This window comes from Salmo salar, chromosome ssa26 (assembly GCF_905237065.1).
Source record: "Salmo salar chromosome ssa26, Ssal_v3.1, whole genome shotgun sequence".
Classification (NCBI taxonomy): domain Eukaryota; kingdom Metazoa; phylum Chordata; class Actinopteri; order Salmoniformes; family Salmonidae; genus Salmo; species Salmo salar.
Window position 1 is genome coordinate 35,978,518 of NC_059467.1, and position 17,306 is coordinate 35,995,823.

General features: G+C 45.9%; 1 protein-coding gene across 3 annotated transcripts in view; it reads left to right on the forward strand.

The window, feature by feature from the left end:
* The window catches only part of LOC106591065 (ADAMTS-like protein 3), a 251,145-nt gene that overhangs the window by 179,430 nt on the left and 54,409 nt on the right, over positions 1-17,306 (forward strand). For 2 of the 3 annotated variants that reach the window (XM_045708303.1, XM_045708304.1), the window contains exons 11-15: positions 259-397; positions 593-643; positions 1,170-1,380; positions 5,680-5,827; positions 13,341-13,425. In XM_045708303.1, the coding sequence (XP_045564259.1) occupies positions 259-397; positions 593-643; positions 1,170-1,380; positions 5,680-5,827; positions 13,341-13,425 (634 nt within the window). Of the gene's footprint in view, positions 1-258; positions 398-592; positions 644-1,169; positions 1,381-5,679; positions 5,828-13,340; positions 13,430-17,306 lie in introns of those variants that run through there. The other variant, XM_045708306.1, reaches the window with a different exon arrangement.

The following is a 17,306-nucleotide window of genomic DNA, read 5'->3' on the forward strand; positions in this document are numbered from 1 at the left end:
CATTAACCAAACGTTTATCCAATGTTTTCCATTTCATACATTCAATTTATATTTTGTTTACATTTTGGTTGCTGTATTATGAGGCAATGCAGCCGATTGTGAATGACCCAACGTGTCTGTGTTTTAGTTTCCTTTCATGTTTCTTTCCAAAACAGACATTGAGACAAACATTTGAAGAGCCCAAAATGAACATGTTAGTCCAATGTTTGCTTTCTATCCTATTCATTGCTAACCTTGATGGTTTCTGTCTGTTGCCAGGTTACCAGCTGAACTCAGCAGAGTGCACAGACATCAGGTCCAGTCAGGTGTTACCAGAGCACCACTGTAACAGCTACCCTGAGAACACCAAACCCACGCCCAAACTCAAGGAGTGCAACATGGACCTCTGTCCTGAGAGGCATGTACATGTACCGATCACAATGGTTGCCCTCTGGGCCCTGGTCAAAAGCAGTGCACCATGTAGAATTGGGAGCCATTTGGGACATACCCTATTCTGTTTCCAGTCGTGGTTGTGCATGTGAAGGCTGTATAGGAAGCATGGTTCCTCTGAATGGTCATGGTGACATGGCGTCTTCCTCTTTCTCCTCTCTAGTGATGGCTTCATAGAGGTGATGCCTTATGACCACTTTCAGCCTCTGCCACGGTGAGTGACCATCATAGTCTATCACAGAGCCTGTACTACTGTAGTACCCTGGACAGGACACTAGTCTATCACAGAGCCTGTACTACTGTAGTACCCTGGACAGGACACTAGTCTATCACAGAGCCTGCACTACTGTAGTACCCTGGACAGGATACTAGTCTATCACAGAGCCTGTACTATTGTAGTACCCTGGACAGAACACTAGTCTATTACAGAGCCTTTACTACTGTAGTACCCTGGACAGGACACTAGTCTATCACAGGGCCTGTACTACCATAGTACTATGACATTATTATTACTGTCAGTAACAGAGAGGACATGTCAAACATCTTCTGAGCATATATATTCTTCCTACATCTTTGTGGTTACAAATACATCTCATTCTATTCCATATGTCCCTGTGTTCTGTGTTATGCCTATGCTATGTCACAACCATGTTATAGCTCTGTGTTAGCTACTCCTATGCTATGTCACTGTATAAAGCATCATAAAGAGTTATACGCATCTTATTGCTGTTTCTCCCCAGGTGGGAGCAGGGTCCCTGGACAGAGTGTTCAGTGTCGTGTGGGGAGAGCGGCGGGCTGCAGGAGCGCAGCGTGGTGTGTGTTGAGGACGACGCCCACGGACACATCACTCAGGTGGAGGAGTGGAAATGCACACACTCCCCTCGGCCAATCACGCAGCAGAGCTGCAACAGCTTCACCTGCCCACAGTGGGTTGCCATGGAGTGGTCTCAGGTGAGCTACCAAGTGAAAACATCTAATCAACGTTTATTGATCGCGTACACAGTTTAGCAGGTGTTATAGTGGGTGCAGCGAAATGCTTATGTTACCAGCTTCTAACAATGCAGTAAAATGTCTAACAATTAAAATGTTCAAAAAAATAATAATAATAAAGAACGGCGGGACGAATCTGATTACCCAAATAGCACTGCAGCAGTAATGAAATGCAATCTATAGGTATGTAAACCAGGATCATTTACACAGGATCAGCTAAGAACTATATGTATGTGTATAGCAGTAGATATTGTAGAGTAATCTCTGTCAAACATCCAGTATAGAAATAAAGATGCAGTGTAGCTAAAATTCAGTGTACAGTATTAGAAATAATATGATACAGTATTTACAGTATTTACCAGTGTTTCAATGTCTCTATAGCATGAGACAGCACTGTTGGCTGTGTGTGTCTGAGTATGTGAGTGTGTGTGTGTGTGTGTGTGTGTGTGTGTGTGTGTGTGTGTGTGTGTGTGTGTGTGTGTGTGTGTGTGTGTGTGTGTTTGTGAGTATGAGGTGTGTGTGGGTGTATCTGATGATCTGATGGTCTGGTAATAGAAGCTGTTCAACAGTCTAATGGTGGTAGAAGCTGTTCAACAGTCTGATGGTCTGGTAATAGAAGCTGTTCAATTGTCTGATGGTCTGGTAATAGAAGCTCTTCAACAGTCTGATGGTCTGGTAATAGAAGCTGTTCAACAGTCTGATGGTCTGGTGATAGAAGCTGTTCAACAGTCTGATGGTCTGGTGATAGAAGCTGTTCAACAGTCTGATGGTCTGGTAACAGAAGCTGTTCAACAGTCTGATGGTCTGGTAATAGAAGCTGTTCAACAGTCTGATGGTCTGGTGATAGAAGCTTTTCAACAGTCTGATGGTCTGGTGATAGAAGCTGTTCAACAGTCTGATGGTCTGGTGATAGAAGCTGTTCAACAGTCTGATGGTCTGGTAATAGAAGCTGTTCAACAGTCTGATGGTCTGGTGATAGAAGCTTTTCAACAGTCTGATGGTCTGGTAACAGAAGCTGTTCAACAGTCTGATGGTCTGGTGATAGAAGCTGTTCAACAGTCTGATGGTCTGGTGATAGAAGCTGTTCAACAGTCTGATGGTCTGGTGATAGAAGCTTTTCAACAGTCTGATGGTCTGGTAATAGAAGCTGTTCAACAGTCTGATGGTCTGGTGATAGAAGCTGTTCAACAGTCTGATGGTCTGGTAGTAGAAGCTGTTCAACAGTCTGATGGTCTGGTGATAGAAGCTGTTCAACAGTCTGATGGTCTGGTAATAGAAGCTGTTCAACAGTCTGATGGTGATAGAAGCTGATCAACAGTCGGATGGTCTGGTGATAGAAGCTGTTCAACAGTCTGATGGTCTGGTGATAGAAGCTGTTCAACAGTCTGATGGTCTGGTAACAGAAGCTGTTCAACAGTCTGATGGTCTGGTAATAGAAGCTGTTCAACAGTCTGATGGTGATAGAAGCTGATCAACAGTCGGATGGTCTGGTGATAGAAGCTGTTCAACAGTCTGATGGTCTGGTGACAGAAGCTGTTCAACAGTCTGATGGTCTGGTAATAGAAGCTGTTCAACAGTCTGATGGTCTGGTAATAGAAGCTGTTCAACAGTCTGATGGTCTGGTAATAGAAGCTGTTCAACAGTCTGATGGTGATAGAAGCTGATCAACAGTCGGATGGTCTGGTGATAGAAGCTGTTCAACAGTCTGATGGTCTGGTGACAGAAGCTGTTCAACAGTCTGATGGTCTGGTAACAGAAGCTGTTCAACAGTCTGATGGTCTGGTAATAGAAGCTGTTCAACAGTCTGATGGTCTGGTGATAGAAGCTGTTCAACAGTCTGATGGTCTGGTAGTAGAAGCTGTTCAACAGTCTGATGGTCTGGTAATAGAAGCTGATCAACAGTCTGATGGTCTGGTAATAGAAGCTGTTCAGCAGTCTGATGGTCTGGTAATAGAAGCTGTTCAACAGTCTGATGGTGATAGAAGCTGATCAACAGTCGGATGGTCTGGTGATAGAAGCTGTTCAACAGTCTGATGGTCTGGTGACAGAAGCTGTTCAACAGTCTGATGGTCTGGTAACAGAAGCTGTTCAACAGTCTGATGGTCTGGTAATAGAAGCTGTTCAACAGTCTGATGGTCTGGTAATAGAAGCTGTTCAACAGTCTAATGGTGATAGAAGCTGTTCAACAGTCTGATGGTCTGGTAATAGAAGCTGTTCAACAGTCTGATGGTCTGGTAATAGAAGCTGTTCAACAGTCTGATGGTCTGGTGATAGAAGCTTTTCAACAGTCTGATGGTCTGGTAGTAGAAGCTGTTCAACAGTCTGATGGTCTGGTAATAGAAGCTGATCAACAGTCTGATGGTCTGGTAATAGAAGCTGTTCAACAGTCTGATGGTCTGGTAATAGAAGCTGTTCAACAGTCTGATGGTGATAGAAGCTGATCAACAGTCGGATGGTCTGGTGATAGAAGCTGTTCAACAGTCTGATGGTCTGGTGACAGAAGCTGTTCAACAGTCTGATGGTCTGGTAACAGAAGCTGTTTAACAGTCTGATGGTCTGGTAGTAGAAGCTGTTCAACAGTCTGATGGTCTGGTAATAGAAGCTGTTCAACAGTCTGATGGTCTGGTAATAGAAGCTGTTCAACAGTCTGATGGTCTGGTGATAGAAGCTGTTCAACAGTCTGATGGTCTGGTAATAGAAGCTGTTCAACAGTCTGATGGTCTGGTGATAGAAGCTGTTCAACAGTCTGATGGTCTGGTAGTAGAAGCTGTTCAACAGTCTGATGGTCTGGTAACAGAAGCTGTTCAACAGTCTGATGGTCTGGTAATAGAAGCTGTTCAACAGTCTGATGGTCTGGTGATAGAAGCTGTTCAACAGTCTGATGGTCTGGTAATAGAAGCTGTTCAACAGTCTGATGGTCTGGTGATAGAAGCTGTTCAACAGTCTGATGGTCTGGTAGTAGAAGCTGTTCAACAGTCTGATGGTCTGGTAACAGAAGCTGTTCAACAGTCTGATGGTCTGGTAACAGAAGCTGTTCAACAGTCTGATGGTCTGGTAACAGAAGCTGTTCAACAGTCTGATGGTCTGGTGATAGAAGCTGTTCAACAGTCTGATGGTCTGGTGATAGAAGCTGTTCAACAGTCTGATGGTCTGGTAATAGAAGCTGTTCAACAGTCTGATGGTCTGGTAATAGAAGCTGTTCAACAGTCTGATGGTCTGGTAATAGAAGCTGTTCAACAGTCTGATGGTCTGGTGATAGAAGCTGTTCAACAGTCTGATGGTCTGGTAATAGAAGCTGTTCAACAGTCTGATGGTCTGGTAACAGAAGCTGTTCAACAGTCTGATGGTCTGGTAACAGAAGCTGTTCAACAGTCTGATGGTCTGGTAATAGAAGCTGTTCAACAGTCTGATGGTCTGGTGATAGAAGCTGTTCAACAGTCTAATGGTGATAGAAGCTGTTCAACAGTCTGATGGTCTGGTAATAGAAGCTGTTCAACAGTCTGATGGTCTGGTAATAGAAGCTGTTCAACAGTCTGATGGTCTGGTGATAGAAGCTGTTCAACAGTCTGATGGTCTGGTGATAGAAGCTGGTTTTTATTCTCTTGGTCTTAGCGGTGAAGCACCTGTGCTGACTCCGTCTGTCCGACGGTAGCCAAATGACCAGTCCTTGGCTCAGGTGGAATGGGTCCTTAATGATCTTCTTGGCCTTCCATTGACACCGAATGCTGTAGTTTCCCTGGAGGGACGGCAGCTGCCCTCACCTCCCTCTGTAGCGCCATGCGGTTGAGTGTTGATCAGTTGCCGTACCAAGTGGTGATGCAGCCCGACAGATTGCGGTCAATGGTGCATCTGTAGATGTTTGTGAGGGTCTTAGGGGCCACGCCAAATGTATTCAGCCGCCTGAGGTTGTAGAGGCGCCTTCTTCACCATGATGTCGGTGTGACGAGACCTTTTCAGGTCCTCAGTGATGTGCACACAGAAGAACTCGAAGCCACTGCCTCTGTTAATTGGCTACAAGCCTCTGTAAACTGGCTATGAAGCCTCTATGAACTGGCCATGAAGCCTCTATGAACTGGCTGTATGTGGTAAGAACAGGAGCTTATGTGCATATAACATATACAATTTATATAAAGTCAGTATTCCGTTTATATATGTGTGTGTGTGTGTGTGTGTGTGTGTGTGTGTGTGTGTGTGTGTGTGTGTGTGTGTGTGTGTGTGTGTGTGTGTGTGTGTGTGTGTGTGTGTGCGTGTGTTTTTCAGTGCACAGTGACGTGTGGCCGTGGGTTGCGGTACAGAGTGGTCCTGTGTATTGACCACAGGGGACAGCACACTGGTGGCTGTAACACATCCCTCAAACCACATATCAAAGAAGACTGCCTGGTACCTGTCGCATGCCACAAACCCAGAGGTACAGTATCCACTATGTTTGTGTTTATGTGTGTGTCCCCCTGTCTACATACAACTAGTACTGTCAGCCTCCCCCTGTCTACATACAACTAGTACTGTCAGCCTCCCCCTGTCCACATACAGCTAATACTGTCAGCCTCCCCCTGTGAACATACAACTAGTACTGTCAGCCTCCCCCTGTCTACATACAGCTAATACTGTCAGCCTCCCCCTGTCTACATACAACTAGTACTGTCAGCCTCCCCCTATCCACATACAGGTAAGACTGTCAGCCTCCCCCTATCAACATACAGCTAATACTGTCAGCCTCCCCCTATCAACATACAGCTAAAACTGTCAGCCTCCCCTGTCAACATACAGCTAATACTGTCAGCCTCCCCCTATCCACATACAGCTAATACTGTCAGCCTCCCCCTGTCAACATACAGCTAATACTGTCAGCCTCCCCCTTTTGACATACAGCTAATACTGTCAGCCTCCCCCTGTTGACATACAGCTAATACTGTCAGCCTCCCCCTGTCAACATACAACTAATACTGTTAGCCTCCCCCTATCCACATACAGCTAAGACTGTCAGCCTCCCCCTGTCAACATACAACTAATACTGTCAGCCTCCCCCTGTCGACATACAGCTAATACTGTCAGCCTCCCCCTGTCGACATACAGCTAATACTGTCAGCCTCCCCCTGTTGACATACAGCTAATACTGTCAGCCTCCCCCGTCAACATACAGCTAATACTGTCAGCCTGCCCCTGTCTACATACAGCTAGTACTGTCAGCCTCCCCTGTCTACATACAACTAGTACTGTCAGCCTCCCCTGTCTACATACAGCTAATACTGTCAGCCTCCCCCTGTCGGCATACAGCTAATACTGTCAGCCTGTCCCTGTCTACATACAACTAATACTGTCAGCCTCCCCTGTCTACATACAACTAGTACTGTCAGCCTCCCCCTGTCTACATACAACTAGTACTGTCAGCCTCTGCCAGCAGGTGGAGTAGGTGTATAAGTTTTGGTCAGGGCGTGGCAGAAGGAGTTGTGTTTTGTATATTCTGTCTAGGTTGGGTTGTTCTATGTATAGTTAATTGGGGTGGACTTCCAATTGAAGGCAGGTGTGGGGTGTTGCCTTTGATTGGGAGTCCTATATTAGTTGGGTGTGTTTGTCTGTGTGTTTGTGGGGAATTGTTTATTGAGCCTGCTACACTGTCTAGTCGTGAGTACTGTTTATTGTTTTGTTTTTCCTGTGGGTGCTTTTCGTTTTACCATTAAAAGAATGAGTATCCACATACCCGCTGCATTTTGGTCTTCCCTTCAACACCACGATGAAATCCGTGACAGCCTCCCCCTGTCTACATACAGCTAGTACTGTCAGCCTCCCCCGGTCGACATACAGCTAATACTGTCAGCCTGCCCCTGTCTACATACAGCTAATACTGTCAGCCTCCCCCTGTCTACATACAACTAGTACTGTCAGCCTCCCCCTGTCGACATACAGCTAATACTGTCAGCCTGCCCCTGTCTACATACAACTAATACTGTCAGCCTCCCCCTGTCTTCATACAACTAGTACTGTCAGCCTCCCCTGTCTACATACAACTAGTACTGTCAGCCTCCCCTGTCTACATACAACTAGTACGGTCAGCCTCCCCTGTCTACATACAACTAGTACTGTCAGCCTCCCCCTGTCTACATACAACTAGTACTGTCAGCCTCCCCCTGTCTACATACAACTAGTACTGTCAGCCTCCCCCTGTCTACATACAGCTAATACTGTCAGCCTCCCCCTGTCTACATACAGCTAGTACTGTCAGCCTCCCCTGTCTACATACAGCTAGTACTGTCAGCCTCCCCCGGTCGACATACAGCTAATACTGTCAGCCTGCCCCTGTCTACATACAGCTAATACTGTCAGCCTCCCCCTGTCTACATACAACTAGTACTGTCAGCCTCCCCCTGTCGACATACAGCTAATACTGTCAGCCTGCCCCTGTCTACATACAACTAATACTGTCAGCCTTCCCCTGTCTTCATACAACTAGTACTGTCAGCCTCCCCTGTCTACATACAACTAGTACTGTCAGCCTCCCCTGTCTACATACAACTAGTACGGTCAGCCTCCCCTGTCTACATACAACTAGTACTGTCAGCCTCCCCCTGTCTACATACAACTAGTACTGTCAGCCTCCCCCTGTCTACATACAACTAGTACTGTCAGCCTCCCCCTGTCTACATACAGCTAATACTGTCAGCCTCCCCCTGTCTACATACAGCTAGTACTGTCAGCCTCCCCTGTCTACATACAACTAGTACTGTCAGCCTCCCCCTGTCTACATACAAGTAGTACTGTCAGCCTCCCCCTGTCCACATACAGCTAATACTGTCAGCCTCCCCCTGTGAACATACAACTAGTACTGTCAGCCTCCCCCTGTCTACATACAGCTAATACTGTCAGCCTCCCCCTGTCAACATACAACTAGTACTGTCAGCCTCCCCCTATCCACATACAGGTAAGACTGTCAGCCTCCCCCTATCAACATACAGCTAATACTGTCAGCCTCCCCCTATCAACATACAGCTAAAACTGTCAGCCTCCCCTGTCAACATACAGCTAATACTGTCAGCCTCCCCCTATCCACATACAGCTAATACTGTCAGCCTCCCCTGTCAACATACAGCTAATACTGTCAGCCTCCCCCTATCCACATACAGCTAATACTGTCAGCCTCCCCCTGTCAACATACAGCTAATACTGTCAGCCTCCCCCTTTTGACATACAGCTAATACTGTCAGCCTCCCCCTGTTGACATACAGCTAATACTGTCAGCCTCCCCCTGTCAACATACAACTAATACTGTTAGCCTCCCCCTATCCACATACAGCTAAGACTGTCAGCCTCCCCCTGTCAACATACAGCTAATACTGTCAGCCTCCCCCTGTCGACATACAGCTAATACTGTCAGCCTCCCCCTGTCGACATACAGCTAATACTGTCAGTCTCCCCCTGTTGACATACAGCTAATACTGTCAGCCTCCCCGTCAACATACAGCTAATACTGTCAGCCTGCCCCTGTCTACATACAGCTAGTACTGTCAGCCTCCCCTGTCTACATACAACTAGTACTGTCAGCCTCCCCTGTCTACATACAGCTAATACTGTCAGCCTCCCCCTGTCGACATACAGCTAATACTGTCAGCCTGTCCCTGTCTACATACAACTAATACTGTCAGCCTCCCCTGTCTACATACAACTAGTACTGTCAGCCTCCCCCTGTCTACATACAACTAGTACTGTCAGCCTCTGCCAGCAGGTGGAGTAGGTGTATAAGTTTTGGTCAGGGCGTGGCAGAAGGAGTTGTGTTTTGTATATTCTGTCTAGGTTGGGTTGTTCTATGTATAGTTAATTGGGGTGGACTTCCAATTGAAGGCAGGTGTGGGGTGTTGCCTTTGATTGGGAGTCCTATATTAGTTGGGTGTGTTTGTCTGTGTGTTTGTGGGGAATTGTTTATTGAGCCTGCTACACTGTCTAGTCGTGAGTACTGTTTATTGTTTTGTTTTTCCTGTGGGTGCTTTTCGTTTTACCATTAAAAGAATGAGTATCCACATACCCGCTGCATTTTGGTCTTCCCTTCAACACCACGATGAAATCCGTGACAGCCTCCCCCTGTCTACATACAGCTAGTACTGTCAGCCTCCCCCGGTCGACATACAGCTAATACTGTCAGCCTGCCCCTGTCTACATACAGCTAATACTGTCAGCCTCCCCCTGTCTACATACAACTAGTACTGTCAGCCTCCCCTGTCGACATACAGCTAATACTGTCAGCCTGCCCCTGTCTACATACAACTAATACTGTCAGCCTCCCCCTGTCTTCATACAACTAGTACTGTCAGCCTCCCCTGTCTACATACAACTAGTACTGTCAGCCTCCCCTGTCAACATACAACTAGTACGGTCAGCCTCCCCTGTCTACATACAACTAGTACTGTCAGCCTCCCCCTGTCTACATACAACTAGTACTGTCAGCCTCCCCCTGTCGACATACAGCTAATACTGTCAGCCTGCCCCTGTCTACATACAACTAATACTGTCAGCCTCCCCCTGTCTTCATACAACTAGTACTGTCAGCCTCCCCTGTCTACATACAACTAGTACTGTCAGCCTCCCCTGTCTACATACAACTAGTACGGTCAGCCTCCCCTGTCTACATACAACTAGTACTGTCAGCCTCCCCCTGTCTACATACAACTAGTACTGTCAGCCTCCCCCTGTCTACATACAACTAGTACTGTCAGCCTCCCCCTGTCTACATACAGCTAATACTGTCAGCCTCCCCCTGTCTACATACAGCTAGTACTGTCAGCCTCCCCTGTCTACATACAACTAGTACGGTCAGCCTCCCCTGTCTACATACAACTAGTACTGTCAGCCTCCCCCTGTCTACATACAACTAGTACTGTCAGCCTGCCCCTGTCTACATACAACTAATACTGTCAGCCTCCCCCTGTCTACATACAACTAGTACTGTCAGCCTCCCCCTGTATACATACAACTAGTACTGTCAGCCTCCCCCTGTCTACATACAGCTAATACTGTCAGCATCCCCCTGTCTACATACAACTAGTACTGTCAGCCTCCCCCTGTCTACATACTAGTACTGTCTACATACAACTAGTACTGTCAGCCTCCCCCTGTCCACATACAGCTAATACTGTCAGCCTCCCCCTGTCCACATACAGCTAATACTGTCAGCCTCCCCCTGTCGACATACAGCTAATACTGTCAGCCTGCCCCTGTCTACATACAACTAATACTGTCAGCCTCCCCCTGTCTTCATACAACTAGTACTGTCAGCCTCCCCTGTCTACATACAACTAGTACTGTCAGCCTCCCCTGTCTACATACAACTAGTACGGTCAGCCTCCCCCTGTCTACATACAACTAGTACTGTCAGCCTCCCCCTGTCTACATACAACTAGTACTGTCAGCCTCCCCCTGTCTACATACAACTAGTACTGTCAGCCTCCCCCTGTCTACATACAGCTAATACTGTCAGCCTCCCCCTGTCTACATACAGCTAGTACTGTCAGCCTCCCCTGTCTACATACAACTAGTACGGTCAGCCTCCCCTGTCTACATACAACTAGTACTGTCAGCCTCCCCCTGTCTACATACAACTAGTACTGTCAGCCTCCCCCTGTCTACATACAACTAGTACTGTCAGCCTGCCCCTGTCTACATACAACTAGTACTGTCAGCCTGTCCCTGTCTACATACAACTAATACTGTCAGCCTCCCCCTGTCTACATACAACTAGTACTGTCAGCCTCCCCCTGTATACATACAACTAGTACTGTCAGCCTCCCCCTGTCTACATACAGCTAATACTGTCAGCCTCCCCCTGTCTACATACAACTAGTACTGTCAGCCTCCCCCTGTCTACATACTAGTACTGTCTACATACAACTAGTACTGTCAGCCTCCCCCTGTCCACATACAGCTAATACTGTCAGCCTCCCCCTGTCCACATACAGCTAATACTGTCAGCCTCCCCCTGTCGACATACAGCTAATACTGTCAGCCTGCCCCTGTCTACATACAACTAATACTGTCAGCCTCCCCCTGTCTTCATACAACTAGTACTGTCAGCCTCCCCTGTCTACATACAACTAGTACTGTCAGCCTCCCCCTGTCGACATACAGCTAATACTGTCAGCCTGCCCCTGTCTACATACAACTAATACTGTCAGCCTCCCCCTGTCTTCATACAACTAGTACTGTCAGCCTCCCCTGTCTACATACAACTAGTACTGTCAGCCTCCCCTGTCTACATACAACTAGTACGGTCAGCCTCCCCCTGTTTACATACAACTAGTACTGTCAGCCTCCCCCTGTCTACATACAACTAGTACTGTCAGCCTCCCCCTGTCTACATACAACTAGTACTGTCAGCCTCCCCCTGTCTACATACAGCTAATACTGTCAGCCTCCCCCTGTCTACATACAGCTAGTACTGTCAGCCTTCCCTGTCTACATACAACTAGTACGGTCAGCCTCCCCTGTCTACATACAACTAGTACTGTCAGCCTCCCCCTGTCTACATACAACTAGTACTGTCAGCCTCCTCCTGTCTACATACAACTAGTACTGTCAGCCTGCCCCTGTCTACATACAACTAGTACTGTCAGCCTGCCCCTGTCTACATACAACTAATACTGTCAGCCTCCTCCTGTCTACATACAACTAGTACTGTCAGCCTCCCCCTGTAGACATACAACTAGTACTGTCAACCTCCCCCTGTCTACATACAGCTAATACTGTCAGCCTCCCCCTGTCTACATACAACTAGTACTGTCAGCCTCCCCCTGTCTACATACTAGTACTGTCAGCCTCCCCCTGTCTACATACAACTAGTACTGTCAGCCTCCCCCTGTCCACATACAGCTAATACTGTCAGCCTCCCCCTGTCCACATACAGCTAATACTGACAGCCTCCCCTGTCGACATACAGCTAATACTGTCAGCCTCCATCTGTCGACATACAGTCAGGAGTAAAACTCAATCTGGCAAGCAAATATTTACGCAGCAGACAATTAACTAAGTCATAGGGCTTCATTATCACAGCTAGATATGGCTGAGGGACTGGAGACTAAAGACCACTGGGGTGTGTGTGTGTGTGTGTATGTGTGTGTGTGGGGGGGGGGGTGTATCAGAAAGTCTGTGTGTGGAGTGATGTGGGTTTGGCTCTAGAACTCCATGCTTCAGTAATGTTGGCAAAGAGTCAAAACTGGCATCGTGGTAGACATCTGGAGTAAATGGTGGGTGAAAATATGAGCTACTTGAGAGAGAAATATTTGCTTTTTAAAAGTCTCCCAGTGAAATAGTAAGGATGATCATTTGGTTGAGAGGAGGAGGTGTATTGTATATCAACCGCCCCTCTCTTCTGATTTAGTAGTATGGTGATTGGTTTGGTAGTTTTCATGCTGGGTTCAGTCAAGGTCAGTCAGGGCCTTGCACACCCATGCACACAGTCTCTCTTACACGTGTACAGACAGACAGACAGACAGACAGACAGACAGACAGACAGACAGACAGACAGACAGACAGACAGACAGACATGCAGACATGCATACACACACATTTGTTTTACTGTCCTTGTGGGGACCAAACAATTGATTCCCATTCAAAATCCTATTTTCCCTAACCGTAACCCTTTAACCTAACCATAACCCTAACTAACTGTAACCCTAAACCTAATTCCTAAGCCTAAAATAGCATTTTTCCTTGCCGGCTGGCGAAATGTCCCCACAAGGATAGTTAAACCAGAGAGAGAGATGTTCCACACATTGCAGTATTATCCTAGGCGAACCCTTGTGGATGTGTGCATTTCATCAGAAAATGGGTAGATATAGCATGGGAACGTGGCCTAAAACTCTCTTTCCCTGATCTGGAGTCAGTTACTATGCCCAGTGTAAGGCAGCTGACTAACTATGTGTGTTTAATATCTGGTCTAGAGTCAGTTCCTGTGGAGGCCAAGCTACCCTGGTTAAAACAAGCCCAGGAGCTGGAAGAACAACGCACCGCTACAGAGGAACCAACGTGAGTAGAGATAAACACACTCAAGTCCACACTGCATGCACACATGCACACAGACGCAAGATCACACACATACGGTCCCGTGTGGCTCAGTTGGTAGAGCATGGTGTTTGCAATGCCAGGGTTGTGGGTTCGATTCCCACGGGGGACCAGTACGGAGAAAAAATATATGAAATGTATGCATTCACTACTATAAGTTGCTCTGGATAAGAGTGTCTGCTAAATGACTAAAATGTAAAATGTACACAAACACACATGCACAAGAACACATAGACACATGCACACACACATATAGACAAACACACACAGCAAGAGAACCTGGATGGAAGTCTACTTCTGCCACTGTCTCTTTGTCTCTCTCTCTATGTTTCTAGAACATTCTGAACTCCCATAGAGCTATATTATTAGAACTGATCTCTTCCATCTTTGTAACGTTAGCCCCCATGAATAACAGCCACTGGGACAATCACAGTCCAATACAGGCCCCCTAGTAAAGACACAACCCTGGCCACTGCCAGAGGCAAGTAAGTGTAGTCCCCAGCATCACACACACACACACACACACACATATTCACACTCTGATATACACGCACACACACTTACAGTGCATGCAGGCAGGCACACACATGCATATAAACACACACATGAAGAAGCAGACATAGACATGCGTGCGTGCATACCTCCTCCGCCGCGGTCGGCTGTGGTCTACCAAAGGCATCTATTACAGCGGTTCATTAAACAGTATGTTGAGTAAATGTGTGTGGCCCTTTCCTGCAGGCAATTGACTAAAGCGCCCTCTAGTGGCATCATGGGTGGAAGGGTATTTGACATTTCATAATTATTCAACATATATATATATTTTTAAACGCATACAATCCATTGTTTCTATATGAAACGGTTTTGTTATATTTCAGTCGTCTGTAATGTATATAAAGTGTATTATTGGGATGCAAACCCAACATTTAACACATTTCAACTGTATATCTGACATGATACAGGTGTCTTCTTTTTTTATCCCATAACCATGTGTGTGAGGTGTATACTTTTGTTTCAAAGTATAATTGTTTAAGACTACCAAGAAATACGTGTGACCCTGATTTAGCCCACTGCAGTAAAAGGTTAAGAGTTTACAGAGGAGAGAGACACAGCAGTAGTTTAACAATTTATCAGGAACACAGCAGATCTGGCAACCCTCAGTATAATCTGAGCAAAGGGTTGCCAGATTGACTGTTTCCCCTGATAACTTGTCTTGTATTACTGCTGTAGTGCCTAACCCCTATCAGAGACAGACTTCCCTTTTAGACGTTCCTTTTCCGCACGGTTACTCATCTTGCTATATATAGGAGAACACTCCAGGATTCCAGTGGTGTGTGCGTGCATGCGGGCGTGTGTAGAGGCTGAGTCACTGAGCATGGCGGTCCGGATATCTCCAACACAAGCCCTTATCACGGGCCTGATAACTCACACATATACACACACACTGCCAGAGCTTATCCACAGGTCTGTGCTAATGTCCTGGTGAGTTTCCTCTCCTTCCTCTGCTGGTGATGAGCATGTGATTATGGCCAGCTGCTGTGGTCCTGTTAGTACTGACACACACACCCTGGGATCTGTCAGGTCTAGAGGCTCACACACCCACACACACTCTCTTACACACACACACTCGCAGACATCTCCCACACCCCTTACAGACACATCCTCAGAGAGTTCCCAACACACACACACACACACACACACACACACACACACACACACACACACACACACACACAGATACACGCACACACAGATACACATACATACATACATACATACATACATACATACATACATACATATACACATGCACACACACACACACACACACACACACACACACACACACACACACACACACACACACACACACACACACACACACACACACACACACACACACACACACACACAGACAGATACATATACACATGCACACACACACACAGCCTCCCCACCACCTCTTTCACCCTCATTAGTTCCCAACGTCTTTGGAAGTAAAGCACTTTACATCAGTCATTCACCCCTGTACATAGAAGAGTCTGTTTTCTCCATTTTCATTTACATTCTGACATCATTATGATCTTTCTTAATGACACAGTCTAAACATGACAGACATGCGCACGCACACACACACACACACACACACACACACACACACACACACATGCGCACACACACACACACACATGCACACACACACACACACACACACACACACACACACACACACACACACACAACACACCGGTCCAAACATGACACAATACGGCTGTGAGGGAATAGCAGGTCCCATAAAACGGAATCCCAAGCGCTAGAAGAATGTTTAGACAGCGGGACCTGTGTGTGTGTGTGTGTGTGTGTGTGTGTGTGTGTGTGTGTGTGTGTGTGTGTGTGTGTGTGTGTGTGTGTGTGTGTGTGTGTGTGTGTGTGTGTGTTGACTTTCTCATCTGGCTTTGGGGGGCGATTGGACAAATGTAACTACTTTCACAAACCCTCTGGAATGACATTACTTTTATAAGCAGCAGAAAAATACAAGATATGAATATTGTCACAATCTGATTTCTGTCACTTCAAACATTTATTTATTTTGTTTATGAAGGAATGTTATTTTTTTCATTCTTCATGCTCTCTCTGTCTCTTTCTCTTTCTGTCTCTCCTTCTCTTTTCCCACCTCCCTACCTCCCTCCCCGCTGAGTATAGATTCAACACACTACAAATGTAAAATAAATGGTTCTTTCACTGAAATATACTGTGTATCCAAAATGTATGTCAGAGTACAGCTTTGGACTTCAGTCGGTCTGTGTTAGGTTGGCTGAGCTAGAACGTGTCTGTCATTCAGTGTTAGTCTGCATTCCAAATGGCATGATTTTCCTACAGTCTTAGAAAAAAGGGTTCCAAAAGGGTTCTTTTCGGAGGGATAGGGTTCTACCAAGAACTGTTTTGATCAGAATAACCCTTTTTGGAAGACAAGGGTTCTTTGTAAGGCAAAGGGTTCTACCTAGAACTTTTAACATCCTAAGAACCCTTTTTGGAAGAAAGGGTTCTTTGATGATTCTTTGGAAGGCAAGAAGTGTTCTACATAGAACCATATATACAATTTCCCAGCATGCTCTATTGCAGCGAGATTTTCAGAATTGTTGTTTTACTGTAATATCTATGTTTTTGCATGTGCATTGCTTGGTTGATTAATTTATGCTACACAAAGAAATAACATCCAGTTTTCTAAACGAATCCAATATGTTAGTAATTGGATTTATTGCACCCGTTACTGAGAGGGTTGTTCCAGTTTAGATGATTGAGTTAGTCTCAGTATTCAATCTTCCCTACCCTGGCATTCATTCTGAATGCAGGTTGCAGGATATCCTAACTCTGGCTGGATTCCAATATAATGCCAGTTTAATGTGACTTGCAGGCCTGATGTGGCCTGTAAACCAGGTTATAAAATTATTATTGGTAGAACCCTTCATAGTGGGTTCTAGTTAGAACCATACGGGGCCTTTGGAAAGTATTCAGACCCCTTTACTTTTTCCGCATTTTGTTACGTTACAGCCTTATTCTAAAATGGATTACATTTAAAAAATCCTCAGCAATCTAGACACAGTACCCCATAATGACAACGTGAAAACAGGTATTTAGAAATGTTTGTACATGTATTACAAATAAAAAAACAGAAATACCTTATTTACATAAGTATTCAGACCCTTTGCTATAAGACTCAAAATGTTGCTCATTTGCATCCTGTTATTATTAATCATCCTTGAGATGTTTCTACAACTTGATTGGAGTCCAACTGTGGTAAATTCAATTGATTAGACATGATTTGGAAAGGCACACACCTGTCTATA